Source organism: Anarhichas minor, unplaced genomic scaffold, assembly GCF_050575085.1.
Source record: "Anarhichas minor isolate MPS153535 unplaced genomic scaffold, ASM5057508v1 ptg000037l, whole genome shotgun sequence".
Classification (NCBI taxonomy): domain Eukaryota; kingdom Metazoa; phylum Chordata; class Actinopteri; order Perciformes; family Anarhichadidae; genus Anarhichas; species Anarhichas minor.
Window position 1 is genome coordinate 3,877,501 of NW_027466483.1, and position 15,791 is coordinate 3,893,291.

Sequence of the window (15,791 nt, forward strand, 5' to 3'; positions counted from 1 at the left end):
ATCCAAAACGGCTGAGCAAGCCCATTCTCAACCACCTAAATATGAGAGCAATTTCACATTTGGTGGTAATATGTTATTGCCTTGACAAAGCAAAAATAAAGCTGTCCCTGTTCTTGAAGCACTGCCAAACTTCACACATGGCCTATATATCAACTATGCGTGCAAGCCTTGAAACGCTGGTGGAAAGAAACTGTTTCAAATGCACTCAAATCCCCCCAAAAACAAACCCAGAACGGCGGCACATTTGCTATCAGGAAATTCTGCAGCCAGCTGCAAATGTGTAGTTTAATTGATATGATCCATTAGCTCCTCTGATTTGGCCTTTGTTCGTTGTGTCCAAATCAGTGGGGATTGCTTCCAGGTTCATTTGCAGTGGGTTGTCAAGTTCAGTTGTTGGCACAGGAGGCTTTCATATGGGTTGATGGGGGACTTGGAAGCAGGTTTAGAACTTTCTCCAGGATGAGGGAGTGTTTACACAAGGGAACAAAGATGGATCCCACACATGCTTATTCTGTCATTTTAGTTTTGTCAGGTACACACCAAGGACAATAACTCATTTATTTTGCTCCATTACTTATTCTATGCTCATGTATTTTGCATGAAGTAGCAGAGAAGTTAGTAGAGGTTGCTGAAAGGTTAAACATTTGAGAATGCTTCCGATGTTTAGGTATGATGCAGCAGAGAGTTGAAAGCAGGTGAGGAAAAGCGCGGTTTTGAGATACCAGGACTTGTTGATATAGCTTAATATTACAATCATACAATCATGGCACAATGGACGAGTTAAGAATTGTCCGGCCAACGATTTTGAGTCAGCTAAAGTCTTTTCTCCCGCTAACAGTGTAGGCTGAGGCTAGTGGAGGATCCCATTATGGAGGCGAGGACACGTGGAGGCGGTTTACTCCTCCATTTGGCCCAGATCTGTCGCTCCCACTCCGGAGGCTCCATTGAGTCTCACTCGCCTCATCGGGAAAGGCTTTCATAACAATAATCCCTTCTCCTGTGGCCATGGAAACGCACTATGTTATGTTATTCTCTATTTTTCTTTATTTCCTCCCCCTGTAGCACAGCTCCTCACCTCGCTACATTGGCTCTTCATGTCAGTGCTGTGTCCAGACAGAGTGACTGCTCGAGGTCTGGTTGTACTGATTTTTCGACGGCTGGTCAAACGTATCAGCATGTCGGCTGCTGGATCGGTAAAACAGAAGTGGGGGACCAACAGCTTGGCCAGATGATCATAGTTAGGTAGAAGCAGTTTGTGCAATGCCCAGCCAATCAAATCAGACATTAATCAAACTGTCATGGTGATGATCTAACTTAAATATCGCCGGACGCATTTCCTCTGCATTGGCACTAGGTGGGCTGAAGGCTCGGGGGAACTTTCGCACACACCCTAGCTTGGACCTATACTGGGGTTACGATTCAATAAGTAAGTAAACAAGCATGGTGATGTATCGAGATTTTATAAATCCAATTTTTTTTATTTAATTTTAAAACTGCCATAGTATAAAGAACACAATGTCATGTGCCTTAAATGTTACTTAAAAAAAAGACTTTACTTTATATTAGTGCTGGGCAACGATTAAAATATTTAATCGCGATTAAAATATTTAAATCGCAATTAAAATATTTAAATCGCGATTAAAATATTTAAATCGCGATTAATCGCATGGATTTTTTGCGATTAATCGCATTGTTATGACAAAGTTTAATAATGAATTCAAAAGTAGTGTATTGTGCACTTTTATTTTAAAAGTACTGCTATATGAACAAAAGGGCAATAACATTTGGTTTGCAAACACTTATTAAAACAAATAAGGTGCTTTTTAACAGCAGTATTCTCTTTACACAGTAGCGATGATATGTATATTTTCCCTTTAACTCACGAGATGCAGGTAGCATGTTTTATACTTAATGTGAATATAATTCATACTTTGTTGGCATCTTATTCTGAAAACCGGATGTTCGTCTGAAGAAACCGGATGTTGTCTCACGCTAATCTTTCCGCTAGCTTTCAAAGTCCTTCGCTCGCTCCCGACCTGTGCCGTTTGAATGCGTTTACCGTGAATTTCAGCATATAGGTGCACTAAAATGTAAGTGTCTGCTGACTTTACCGCAGTGATGTCCAGTAGTCTCCAGGCAGAGCAACAGCTGGTGCACGTTGTAACGCCGCTTGTCTTGCTTTTGTTTATCTAAATTTATCCCACAAGCTGCATCAACGTAGTCTGCTGAAGACTTCCTCCACGGACTTTCAAAATAAAAAAATGCGTTAACGCGCTATAAAATAATTGTCGGCGTCAATTAATGAATGCATTAACGCGATAATAACGCCCAGCACTAATTTTTATGCAATCACAACAGTGGAACTGTAACATCCAAAACAATGTAACCACTTTCTGTGCAATCTGAGCCATGAATCGTTGCATGTAAACCGTTCATTCAAAAGCGTTTGAGAACCTGTACAGTATCCAAAATCATATCATGATACTCCAGTATATTGATATTTTCTTACACCTTGAATTATTAGGAGACACTATCACGAAATATATAAAATATAAAACATGCGTTATTTTGGTTTCAGAGATTCTTCCTCAAAGGAGAGCACAGGAAGTGATTTACAGAGCGGATATGATTGCTGTAGCACACACAAAGAGTTTCATCTGTGAGTGCTACATTCAATGCTGAAAAGTAAAGACAAGATGAACCATAACCTAACACAGACACGACCCCAGAGACAAAACATCTGAGTGACCCTCCAACAACCATCTGAAGAATAATCTATTCACAACATGTGGAATGGCCCAGATCCAATGACAAAAAGCCAAATCCGCGTTCTCTCCTGGGTCGAAAAAAACGGCAAGTCAAGAGGTTTGACAATCGCAGATGGACCTGTCTGCTTCTTGGTCCTTCTCCAGCTCGTGCATATGTCTGTCAGCTTCATTGCATGCTCAGACGCTGCCCCCAAAAATAAACTGTGGGTCATTCAGTCCTCTCACCCGCGAGGATTGGTGTGATTTGGCTTAGCACTCCCATGTGAAAGCCATGTTTTTAATCTTATCTCCCAGTATTTCATGTCTCTGTTCGCTTTTCCAAACTCTTCTTCATGTACTTTTCATGTAGGAATTTTTTCAGACCACGTTGGGGCACCAAGTTTGTAAAATGACAACCTGTTAGTTTTCCAGGAGTAAGCTTTAGTTATTGCACAGCTGGATGGGCATTCAATCATGATTGAGGGGATCAATGTCTTGATTGCAACAATCCTAACTTTTAATTTTCTCTCATCAAGCCAATAAATACACAGCTACTGAGGTTTAAGGGCTTGTGCAATACCAGGGATTATAATGGAGCCTAGACAGCAAATTTCGGATCAAGCCAGGTCAATTAGCAGGAAAGACGGGGAAAGGATCCCCAGTGGAAAAACATCTGCCTTGATAATAGCCAATAATTTCCTATCCCAAATGGAATTTTACTTAATCTCCTGAATTGATAATGACGGTTGGAGGAGTGATATATCCTGCAGACGGTGAAGTTTAGCACTCCCAAAGACTAAGAGGCAGAAGCTGCCCTGTAGCCTTACTGCTGAACACATTGTTGAGAGAGGGAGAAGGAGACAGAGGAAGAAGAAACTCAGATGTCGAGTGAGCATGGCAGAGGCGTCGAGATGGACCCAAACAGTAACGGAGCGGACGAGACAGAAACAGAAAAGCCCTGTTCTTCCACGCCAGATCCGGCTCGCATGGCAGCTGAAAACCACAGCAGACTTCTCCATTCTGACAGCTGTGCCCTGATCCCTCTCCGCACCATGGGTACATGCCAAAACAGCCATGCCAGTCTGGCACCAGTACAGAGGGACCAGCAACCTCTGCCAACAAGTGTGATCTGTGCACGAGATGGGAACTGTCGCACAAGGGCGGGCTGCTGTGTAGTGGAAAGGATGAACTTCTGAATTTGTGGAATGTGGTTGGGGCGGGGCCTCATCCAACCATCAAGACACACTCCACAAGACCCAATTCCCTTCCAATTCCCTTCCAATTCCCGTCTCCTAATCCTGTTTGGTCAGGATAATGAACAACACGCAAGGGAAGGGAAAATAATTGGACTGCTCGGCAGTAGGAAAAAGAACATTCCAGGATTTACATTGTTGTTTTGAGCCAACTTCATTTTGACTTGTGTTTTCACTTTAATGAGCAGCATTTCTTTATGGTGACTCATTTTGGAGATTGCTCAAAGGTGCAGCATCCAAAACAGCACAGGACTGCATCACAATAACGTTGAACGTTCTCATAAAACAGCTACTCTCTCTATACTATCCACAAAGTGTGCTGCCATCAGTTCTGATCCTACAGAAAGCATTAACGAAAATATCCTAACAAGCAGGTAGTTAGTACACATGTAAGACATACTGTTGGACTGACTCATTTATTATGCACCCCACGAAACCACTTGGGTCGTATTACAGTGGTATTCAGTTGTTCACTTAGAGGGACTATTAAAACCACTGAAGGGATGATGAATCCAAGGGCGTTATCACACCTATAGTTTGTTTGCTCTGGGCCAAATCAGGGACCAATTTGTCATGATGTTGCATATTGCCTCAAGTTTGATTTTTGGACAACAGGGCACCAAAATGGGTGACGCATGAGGAAGCTGCATCACATTGCTCAGAATTTACATGAAGGAAAACATACAGAAATAAATAGACTCCTGTTTCAGAAATAATAAAGTAGGGACAACTACACAGGTGGATCTTGGCCTCGGTTACCATTACATCATTTGTATTGATAACCTAAGGCCAACGATACAGTATGATGATGGGGCGCGGCTGCGCCAGGAAAATAATGTGATGATGCAGTAGTCGCCATTGGTGCATCTGAAGGAAGCATGCATTCCCATAGCGCAAAGCGCAGCTCACTACGGGAGCTGGTTTAATCCAAAGAAGGCGCAATGCTTCCTCCAGTTGGATCAGATAGAGGTTGAATCATGTTATTACCACAGAAGAATAGTACCAAACCAAACCAAAGTTAATTTGTAACTCTGGTGCACACCAAAACAACCAGACCGAGACCATGTTGAAGAGGTAGTCCTGGTCCACTTGTTTTGGTCCACACCCGAGGGCGTTTGCTGTGTTCACAACTGCCCAAAAGAACACCACCAAGGGGAAGGGGGGTAAACTCTCCATGGTTCAATTAAACCAAACTAAACAAAGCAGGTGTGAAAACGCCTAAACCTCAAATATATAATACACGCCCTTACCACCAGTCCAAGAGGTCTATGTTAAGACTTCAGCCAAAATCTAGGCCTAACTGGTTAGATCTGTTAGGGGCAAGCATTTGCTTTGAGTGACATTCTGAAAAATCATTCAACTACCCCACTCCATCTTTACTCACCACCAGTTCGGAGAAACGTGCATGCAATTCCTCAGCGGGCGGCATGGGGGCACTGAACTCCAGCAGCTGCAGAGGCACGCTGTCCTTGAGGTTGATCTCCGGAGGCTCGCTGCTGCCGAAGCAGCACAGGAAGCCCAGGCCCGGCCGCGTCCTCTTCCTGGGGGGCATGGTGGCTGTGGTGACACAGGTGGCAGTGATGATCCCGGAACCAGGAAGGTAGAGGAAGGGGCCAAGGGGCAGGGAGGGGGAGTGGAGAGGAGGACGCGGCTGCTATCTAGGGGGCATGATCTAGAAGAGAGAGAAGAGAGAGAGAAAAGGTTACAGAGACATTGTCAATGCAAGCTGGCCTAGGTTTGGTTTCCCCAGTGTCAAAAAGAAGTACTCTCACTGACATGCAATAGATTTGGACAAGCATGTTTAATGTCATAATGCATGACATTTTCACTTGTAAGGTAAATAATTTATCTGATTTTCAATCACAATGTAGCGTGACAGAGACTATACTCAGTTCATGAATGTCTGGTGCGGTCTACACACACAGTATCTGGTCAATGTTTCCTTGGAAAGAAATGGCTTGTAGTGCACAGAAAGTGAAGCAATTTATCTCCGTGCTTGGATTTTCTCAAGACTTTACAGTGCTGGAAATACAGACTAATTAAAAAGCGATCACTGTAAAGCCGAAATGCTTTAGCTAGAGGAACCTACGACCACAGATGACACCACCGTCATGTCTGACAACCGTTGATTTCATCTATTCTCTTTTGAAATCGTCTTAATTCCATTGACTATGTGCCAGGGCGGGGAGGCAGCATGGGCCGCCATCATATCCTCATCTTGACATCGGTTGCTCTTGTGCCTGGACAAAGAAACCTCTTGTCCGTGAGCTACAATGGTGCCTTCGCAGCGTGTGTGTTGTTTGTGCAGCCTTGCACCGAGAGCTGCCCCAGCGGTGCCCTCACTCCTTCAATGTAGTGGACACTGTGTGTGTGTGTACTGACGGTCGTGGATGACAACAGGAGCAGGGGACTGAATAGGCCGAGACACCCTGGAGGATTTCCTCAATGCTACGAAAAGGATATGGGTGGTCTTCATACTGTATGAATAATGCACTCTTTACACCATATTATGTCCTATCAACCACTTTTCCACACATTCTTACTTACACAATGTGAGCACATACCCACAGCGGACTCGCACAGTTGCCAAAGCTGTTCTTTATGCAGCAGTTTACTGCATTTGTAAATGAATGGACCTCAAGTCTGTTATGCAAATACCACCGTCATGCAAATCCAGCAGAAATAGTTGACCAAGAAAATACATTTTGGAGCTATTTAAGTGAAATACAATTAAAACCATTTCAGGAAGTTGCCATCAAGAGCACGGAAGCAAATATTTTAAAAGGCAAATAAATCCATTCCTCTCCCAAATGTGTTTTTATTGATATTTATACATAACCAAACAAGCATTTAGTAATGGCTAGAGCTTTGCACCCATCTGTTTAATAAGGCAGTGAAAGTGAAAGAAGCCACAATGTACTACATCTCGACCGAGCACAACTCTCCGCCATCGTTCTTTCTCACACATTCGTTCAGCGTAGGAGTTCTCCCTGCACAGTTTAAAAATAGCCGGATGGTAAATTCTTTATGAATGCGCTGGGCCCTCGAACAGGAGCTTGCTTTTTCCCCCTCCTTGATTCTGCCATCCCTCTCGAGGCAACAGGGTTGTGCACGGATACAAATGAAAACTGGAGGCTATTTTAAATGAAAATCAACCAAAGGTTTTTCTTTGGCTTGTTCGAACATGGAAATGCCTGTGGAGTGTGCAGCCATCACTGGGCTTATTTTCTGACAAGTACTGTATCTTAAATTCTTCTGTATAATCACCTTTAACCTTCTGATGACTACAGCCCCCTAGCCCTATTTTTAGCCCTCTGCGCGAAAATTGCATACCCATACGCAAGTGAGTCTCCAGCTCTAACTACAAGGTCTATTTTAATAATTTTGATGCTAGAATACTGGTAACACTTGTGAGATGTGTTGAATTGTGTAAATATTTTGTATATGTTACTGGTTAATATAGTTAAATAAGACATTACACAGCTGAAATTGAAAATATTCAGCTTCGCCTGGAAAACAATGCACTTTCATTGATAAAAGGTTATTGAAATAATGCAGCTAGCTCCCTAAAAATTTCCCAAGTCAGCATAACTGATCAGTAGTTATTAAAAAAAGGTTAAAGTCGAATAAAGTGGAATAAAGTGAATAATAAGAGGTTTTAGTACAAAGCGGTCAGGCGAGGTCATCATTTTCGAACCAGCTGTTGCAGCTCTTACATTGTACTTTTATACACTATATAACTATATATTTCACTTTCTTTATCACTCATATGATTCAATACATCCAAATACAGATAATAGGAATCATATTCATATTCATAACATCATCAGAGCCAGTTTTGGCTGTCATCTGTAGGATTTTCTCATTTCATGTGTGTGTATGTGGCTGCATGGCAGCCTATCCTCGGTCGATTTCAAAAAACAACCCCTCGTTCGACGCGTCATAGTCTTAGGAAGACCTGTGTCGAGTTTGGTGGCGATCGGCAAAAGTTTTCATACAATAAAGTTGCCAGAAGTGACGCGTGTACCCCGGCGGAAATTTCCGGTCGCAGGCAGTCTGACCACTCGCCCAAGCCTGCTTGACCGCTCTTATTCTGGAAACAAGTCGGAAGTCAACAGTATGCAGTTGGCAACAATGACTACAGCTTTGGAACGGAAATTCTGCGGCGTTATTATCCATATTTTCATAAAACTTGGGCGCATACCTACGATTTTTTTCGGCGGAGTTCAGCATGAAGGTACGTTTGATCACTCACAACTGTTTAGTGCTTATACGGATCGTAAAACAGAAGTTAGTTACGTGTTCCGCCACGTGTGCTAATGCTATTACATGCTTTGCATGACTTGGTAGCTGTTAGCATGAGGGTACAAACATTGATTTGAGGTACTCATAACGCCGATTTCTGGCCCGGATTTGGTGCTTTTATGCCACGATATTTTTCTGCTTATGTGAGTACCCTATAGCTGTGTTGGGAGTGTGTCAGAAGTGACTTATATGATGTTGTTGCCCATACGTTGCTCTTTCATCCAAAAAAAAAAAGTAGCCACGTACATGCTACTGGCTAATAATCATGCTATTTTCCGCATTTGATTTTGAGGGGTTCTGAGCCCGAGAGCCCCCAAATGGGGGCCGCTCGTCACCAGAAGGTATACGTTTCATAGTCATTGCATCAGTGTGTCAATTATAGCACGTGTGGCATCTTGCACCAGCGTGTGTGTTATGACGACCGAGGTGACAATCCCTGAACCCCCCTTCCCAAATCAGAGAGGGATTAATCTGCTTCAGGGATCCAGACAAAAATGAGCGTAGGGCCCCTACTGATCCCCTGCTCCTCCTATTCCCTGTGCATAATGTATGTGCCCCGTTACCCATGCAGAGCACCAGAAACTGCATCAGATAATAAGTCTTCATTTGATGAAATACTTATGTATTTGTGCAAGCAGAGTATTAACTAAAATAATAAAAAGGTATTAACACTACATTTTTAAACCAACAGTGTTGGAGGGATTACTTAGAAAAGGTTACGTTAGGTAAAAGAGAACATTCTTTGTTGTTTTGCTGGCTAGCCAGCTAGCGAAAGCTACATCGTTCCACTGAAATCTCTACCTAGCAATGTAGTGCTAGCAAAATTTGAACATATTCAGTGATTCAGTCACAAAAATGTAATAAACTCTTCTAAAACATATGTGTGTTTCTATTAGATAAAATAGATACAAATCTAGTAGCTAGGGATGTGCATGAGAAACAAGTACTCAGGTACTCAATTTGAACGCCAGTATTTTTTCAATGTAACGTTATGACACATTTGTAAAATGAGTAAATTTAGGTCAAACATATATTTCTGTTACGCTGGTTGTTGCCGATGTAGTAAACAGCCGTGGCCCGTCCACTCCTCCTGTGTGACTGAGAGCAGTTAACGTGAGTTAGCCAGCACTATTCAGCATCACTTTACCGGCTGTGTGTCTCAAATACTGACTGCCTTGACAACCCAGCTGTGTATGGACGTTAATGTCGAGCTAGTGATACTTGTTTTTTCTCTATTTTAGGCTACTCTCCATAATCCAGTTTGTTTGCTTGCTTCCATGGCTGCAGCACACCATTGGCTCACCATGGCTGTCAAAATAGCCACTGTGCGAATGTCACACAGACCAGAACAAAACCAGACGTTACGCACCGGAATGGAAATTTATGGAAAACATTATGGTTTTGTAGCATTGTTGCCAGTATTTCAATTTTTCCTTAATGTCTGATGGTATATCATGGTCAGTTTATGATTCAATAAATTACATTACATATTGTTCCTTTAAAACAATACTCACTTGCCCAAACCATTTTTGGTCGCTGTAATTCCTGTCCATACCGTCTGTGAAGAGACCGCAGTTAAACACTAATGAAAGAGACTATAGACAAAATCCACAGTCCTCGTTGTGGTCAAAAATGCAGCTAAAGCTAACATTAAACTTCAGCAGTCTGAGTAGGAAAAGTGAAGACGATATCATATAACAATTTAGTCCTTTTAGTCCAAAAATTCCATCTGTTATTCCCCCAACTGAATTTTGTAACTAAAATAACTAACTTTGAACATTCCTGATTTACTTGGCTAACTCAGACTGCTAAAAACCCCTCATATTAGCTTTGGCTGAATATAGGAATGCATTGTTGCCTAGTACAGGGACTGTAAATCTTGTTCCCCAGCTCTTACATTGGAATCATTTTAGGAAGGCCAGAGTGGACATGAGAGACAGCTTAACCAAATGCGAAACCAAAAATGCTCATGAGCATGCGAGTATACCGTACCAAACAAGTTTGCACTTTTAGTGACATAATTAAATAATAAAACAGAGACAGTGCTAATAATTTAAGACAACTGTCACAAGGTATTGCGCAATAAGTTGCAGAGACGCCATGCTAACTTATATTAAACCAGATGTGGCTGAAGCATGCTGATCACAAATGAATGTAAAGAGGAGCATTCATTGGGTCAGTGGGGAAAAAGGAAACGGTGATGAGGACAGTGAGAAGCCCACTTCAAGATGGTAAATCATGGAGATTCTTTTCCTTGCATTTACACTTGAAAAAGCTCTTCCTATGACGGTCAGTGACTGCTTTTCATCATTTTTATTACTTTAAGATAGTGTATGAGCTGATGCCAAATCTTTACTGTGGTGATGTAGTATTGACGCTGTGGACAGCTGGTGGAGCCTAATGGAACAGAGGCCGCTCTACGGGGGTTTAAAGCCATTCAGCGCAAAAACACAACCTAAACCTGCTGTCCAATGTCTCTCTCTGTGTGTGTGTCTATCTTCACTCTTCCACAGTCCTCACTCAACACCAGTTCTGCTGGCTGTCTTCCAGCCCTTGCCCAGGGGAAACAGACCAAGGAATCCAAACACGCATATACAGTATACACACAGAAATACTGTACTGTATACTGTAAATAAATACACGGTAGGCTTTTGTCATCCTCTGTATGGTGGAGTCACCACACAAACACCAATCCAAATTGACCATGTCAACTGCCATATGTGCCCTGAGAGCCCCTCTTATGCCCCAGCTTTTCATTCGACCCCTCCCTCCCCCTCTGACTCGCTGTCACCTCCCATTACTTCTCTCTTTTCAGGGCGAATGGAGTGACATTTCCCTCCATCAACCCCCCTCTGACAGTAACATCTGTCATTTTTTCCTTGCCACTTCTTGCATGTCCTCCTGCCATCCCTAATCCCACTCTTCTGTTCATTTGCTTCTCTGCGCTCGTGCTTTCGGCTAGCGAAAGCCGGGTGCAGTGACTGTGTGCTGCTACTTCCCAAAATATTTTCGTTGCAAAGAGCTCCCGATTTAGTCTGAACATGAATGTGCAATGAAAAGCTACAGCCATATCTGGCAACTAATGCTCTAGCCCAAAATGCTACACAGAAGCAGCACTGGGCAGATGGATGAACCGTTGTTTTTCCGAAGGACACTTTTGCCGTGCGCTCCGTCATACTTGCGCCTTCCTTTCTGTCGTTCTCTCTGGTCTCTTTTGTGTCAGCGAGCTGTCGCACATCGGATGCTCACAACGTGAAAAACTGCACACACACACTTCCTTACTTTTCCCCCTGCTCATCACCGGGAAGCAGATGTATGCATGGCCGTTTTACAAGTCACAGGAAGAGGGAGCTGTCACAGAGTGAAAGCCTGTGGATCTCTGCGGGCTGGTGCTAATTAAAAAACATCTGTGTGTTTCAGAGCGGGAGGTGCAGGAAGAGGCGCTTGGAGGTTTGTCATTGCTAACTGCTCATCATGACGGACGAGAATTTAGGTGCATGCCTGCAGAAAAGCGTGAAAACGCGGGACACATTTCGACGAATTCCCTGCACGCATGCTTCTGCAACAGACGCATTGTTTGTGCACAGCCATGCAGTCGCGTGTTCGCACGTTTTAAAAAGTCAGACACACCCACTCATTCGGATGCAAGCGCGCGCGCGCACACACACACACATGCAGTATTTGCATACTTGGAGACGCTCCGAAGCAGAGAGGATAGGCTGCTGTGTGTTTGAAGAGTCTGGAGGGCGGCGGAGCGGAGAGAGGGAGACAGAGAGATGAAGGAGGTGAGGGAGGGAGGCAGGGATAAAGGGATATACTGCTGCCACTTCTCATTCAGCGCACTACATCATCTCCTCATCCCCAGCGCCGGGAAGTAGGTCAGTGGAGGAGGAGGAAGAGGGGGCGGCAGTGAGGAGGGACGGGCTGCTGCTGCTTCTGCTGCGTGATCGTGTTTGGCGAGACGCAGAAGAAGAGGTGTATATTTTATATTTAGTGCCAAATTAAATGAAGCCCGATACAAATCCAGCTCCTGTTGATTCCATCCCTCCTTGGACCCAATTCCAAAGAGCTGCATCATTCACCCACTCACATTCCACGTTCCCTTGCACATTCCCCTCCTCATGCTGCAGCTTCACCAGTGTGCTTCTGCATTGAAATGCATCATGCTCACAGTCACCCTCTTGCCTTTTCTTACCTCCTCACACCCCAGTACCTCTAACTGCCCCTCACTTTCACACTGAGGATGAGCCCTTGTCACCTTCTTTGTAATACATGGGTGGATGAATGGATTCCGATTTAGCTCTTTTCACCCAACTGATGCCAAGCAGTTAAAGAGAGGCAAAGAAAATAGGGCAAGAATGATGTGGCAGGAAATCCAAGAAGCAGCAATAAAACGGTTTGAAACAAAAAAACAAGTAGAATAGGCGAAGAAGGCATGGCCAAGAAAGAGCTCGATTATTTTAAAGCGGCACTGAATAAAAGATCAGAAGGAAGTCTGTGGCACACTTTTCTTTATTTTTTTCGCACACACATTGTTTCTGGGTCCCACAAATGAGGACCATTCCTCCCGGGGTGCTAGGCCTGGCGGAGGAGGGTGCAGTTAGGGTTACATAAGCACCCAGCACCAGAGATGGCGGCGCAGTGCCACGCTGGCACAGACATGAACAAGACGACAAAATGCATTGCAAATTAAGAGATTGGCATTGTTTTGGCAAACTGTTGGCATGCAGCTGGCGAGAGGAGCGCACGTCTGACAGAGCCAACCCCAGTGTTGGATGTCAGAAAAGCACCAGGCAACTAGAATCCCCTACGGTTTCAGTCCTGGTTGATCTGGTGGCACCTATGGTTACTGTGGTACAGCAAGCTTAGGCAGCTTCTCTGTATGAAAGAAGAGCAACCTCATCTCGTCTCAGAGAATTCATGGATTCACATTGTTGTAACAAATAAAACAACTGTCCACCAATGTAACACAGAGTTCATGATCGTTTCCCTTGTGCATAAGCAATTGAAAGCCTGCAGAGGAAAGATAGACTCCACATGTAACATTGAAAACTATTGCATAAAGATAATTTCACCATGTAAATCGAGGGAATGGCTATTGTCAAATAAATTCCAGAAGTAAATATGATCATAGGATGAGGTTTGATTAGAGTTGTTCCGATACCAGTATCGTTAATGCCTCCGATTCAGCCTAAGATGCTGGATCAGGTATCAGCTAGTACACAAGTCTACGCACCGATCGTATATCAGGTTGCCAAAATTGATGATGGAAGTAGCTAACGAGTGAGCCACCTCACTTCTCTCTCATCTCAGTTGAGAGTTGCACATGTGTCTCTGCAGTGATCGGGCAATTGCTAGCGGATAGTGTAACGTTAGCCAGAGCGAGCAAAATGTCAGCAATTTGGCAATATTCTGCACTGAAAAAAATCTTTCGAACTAGATAACAAAAGGATGTTCAATGAAATTCATTCTCTGTATGCAACGCACGGTATCGGATCGGTACACCGTATCGGCCGATATGCAAGTTCAGGTATCGGAATCGGTAAGGTAGAGTCCGAGAATCCCAAGGTTTGAAACAAAGAAAATTGTGAGGATAACGATCTAACCTTTAAACATCCCATCATTTCTCCTGAAATTGGTACGGGCACATGCAGCAGATGACAAATCACAATGTCAAACCACAAAGGATTTCTGATGTCCTGACACAGGATGCCAACATGGAGGGACACCAATGTGAACACACACCAAAAGGTCTTATTGGGGTTGTGTTGGGTCAGGTCAGCATGTCCTTTTATTTGTGGGTGGTCATGGCTGTACACTGGTGTGTGGAAAATGCATGTGGAAGTGAACCTCTCACACATTCATTTGACATGAAGTAGCTATTCAACCCAGCCATTGGACACATTGAAAATTTGCCACTCTTTGGGTGCTGTTACCCCAGACATGCCCTCTCCAACATGCCCTACCCTCCCTTTCTACTGTCTGCCTGATGACTAATGGACCTATCCTTCAATTCTACCCCCCTCCTCCAAGGCCACATGCTGCAAGCCTAATCACCTGGGACACTAAAAACTCATTCTCCCATGAACCCCATTGGATCTGTGGCCCACCCACAGTCACTGCATCAGGTCTTGGGGAAGCCATGTACACATCATAGATCTTAGCCTGTTCGGGTCAAAGGCCGTACTGCAGTGCTAATAAGTTACATTTAGTGCAGCATTCAGTACAGGCAAGCATTCCCACATACAGACATATAAACACACATTTTAGTTTGCTCTGTCTCACGCCAATCAAAGATTTTATTCATGCGTCACTTCCTCATTTACACGGGGTTAAGCACCACGGGTGGTCACTTTACAAGATGTGTGTAAAGTAATGTGATTGATCCTGAAACAGCTGGCGTGACTAATCGAGAAGATCCATCAATGATCAAATGAATGTAAACACAACACATGCACTGCACACTACACGCATTGCGACTTGCATTCCTGAGATGTGACATCACCCACTCAGGTACTGCTGTTATTTCACGGTACATTTGCATGCAATGCATTCCTGCGCTTGTCCTGAAAGCACACAGCAGGCCGGCGCTTTCATAAGAGTCTGTGCAGCGAGCAGCTTTCTCATGTGGACCTGGACAATGGGCCACAGGATTTGGTTTGGACATTTCTGCTGGGTCCCGACAGGGTAGGCTAATGCGGGGATGGTTCTTTTGGTCTGAGCAACTTCAAATTTCCTCCCTTAGCTCGGGGGTGCATCTGATCTTCAAGGGGACAGCTATTTTTAGTAGTGCTGGGCAAGTTAACACATTATTATCGCGTTAATGCAAATAATTAATTAACGCCGATAATTATTTTATCGCGCGTTAACGCATTTTTTTTTGTATTATTATTTTGAAAGTGCGTTGCTCACTGGCAGCGGTGGAGGAAGTCTTCAGACTACGTTGGATGCAGCGAGTGGGAGAAGTATAGATAAACAAAAGCAAGACAAGCTAACAAATGCTACAGAGAAGTGGATAGATACAAACTGCAGGTCGATTAGTATTGTGGAAGATGGCGGTCTGAGGAACATTCTCAAGGTGCGTTCGCGTCGCGTTTGGTGTAAACGCACCTTTAGGATCGCAACGAATGCCGGCACGTATGAGCCTCAAGAAGCACCATCACAAGAAGAATACACGAGTTGTATGAAAAGGAGAGGACTACAAAAGCGACGGCGTTACAATGTGCACCAGCTGTTGCTCTCACTGGAGACTACTGGACATCGCTGGGTAACCATCATAACCTCAGAGTTACAGCATTATATTGATGAACAGTAGAGCTGCATTCACATGCTCTGATTGTCATGAAAACAGAAGACAGACATTTTCACATACAGTCAGCACACTGAGCACAAATAGTGCAAGAAATATAACTGCTACTGTGTAAAGGGAATACTGCTGTTAAAAAGCACCTTATTTGTTTAAAGTGTTTGCAAACCAAATGTTATT

The 15,791-nt window shown here is 43.8% G+C and overlaps 1 protein-coding gene across 4 annotated transcripts in view; it reads right to left on the reverse strand.

Annotated features, from left to right (window-relative positions):
- The window catches only part of daam2 (dishevelled associated activator of morphogenesis 2), a 120,401-nt gene that overhangs the window by 73,819 nt on the left and 30,791 nt on the right, over nt 1-15,791 (reverse strand). For all 4 annotated transcript variants that reach the window (XM_076106937.1, XM_076106940.1, XM_076106936.1 and 1 more), the window contains one exon: nt 5,385-5,672. In XM_076106937.1, the coding sequence (XP_075963052.1) occupies nt 5,385-5,552 (168 nt within the window). In that variant the 5' untranslated portion in view covers nt 5,553-5,672. The remainder of the gene's footprint in view (nt 1-5,384; nt 5,673-15,791) is intronic.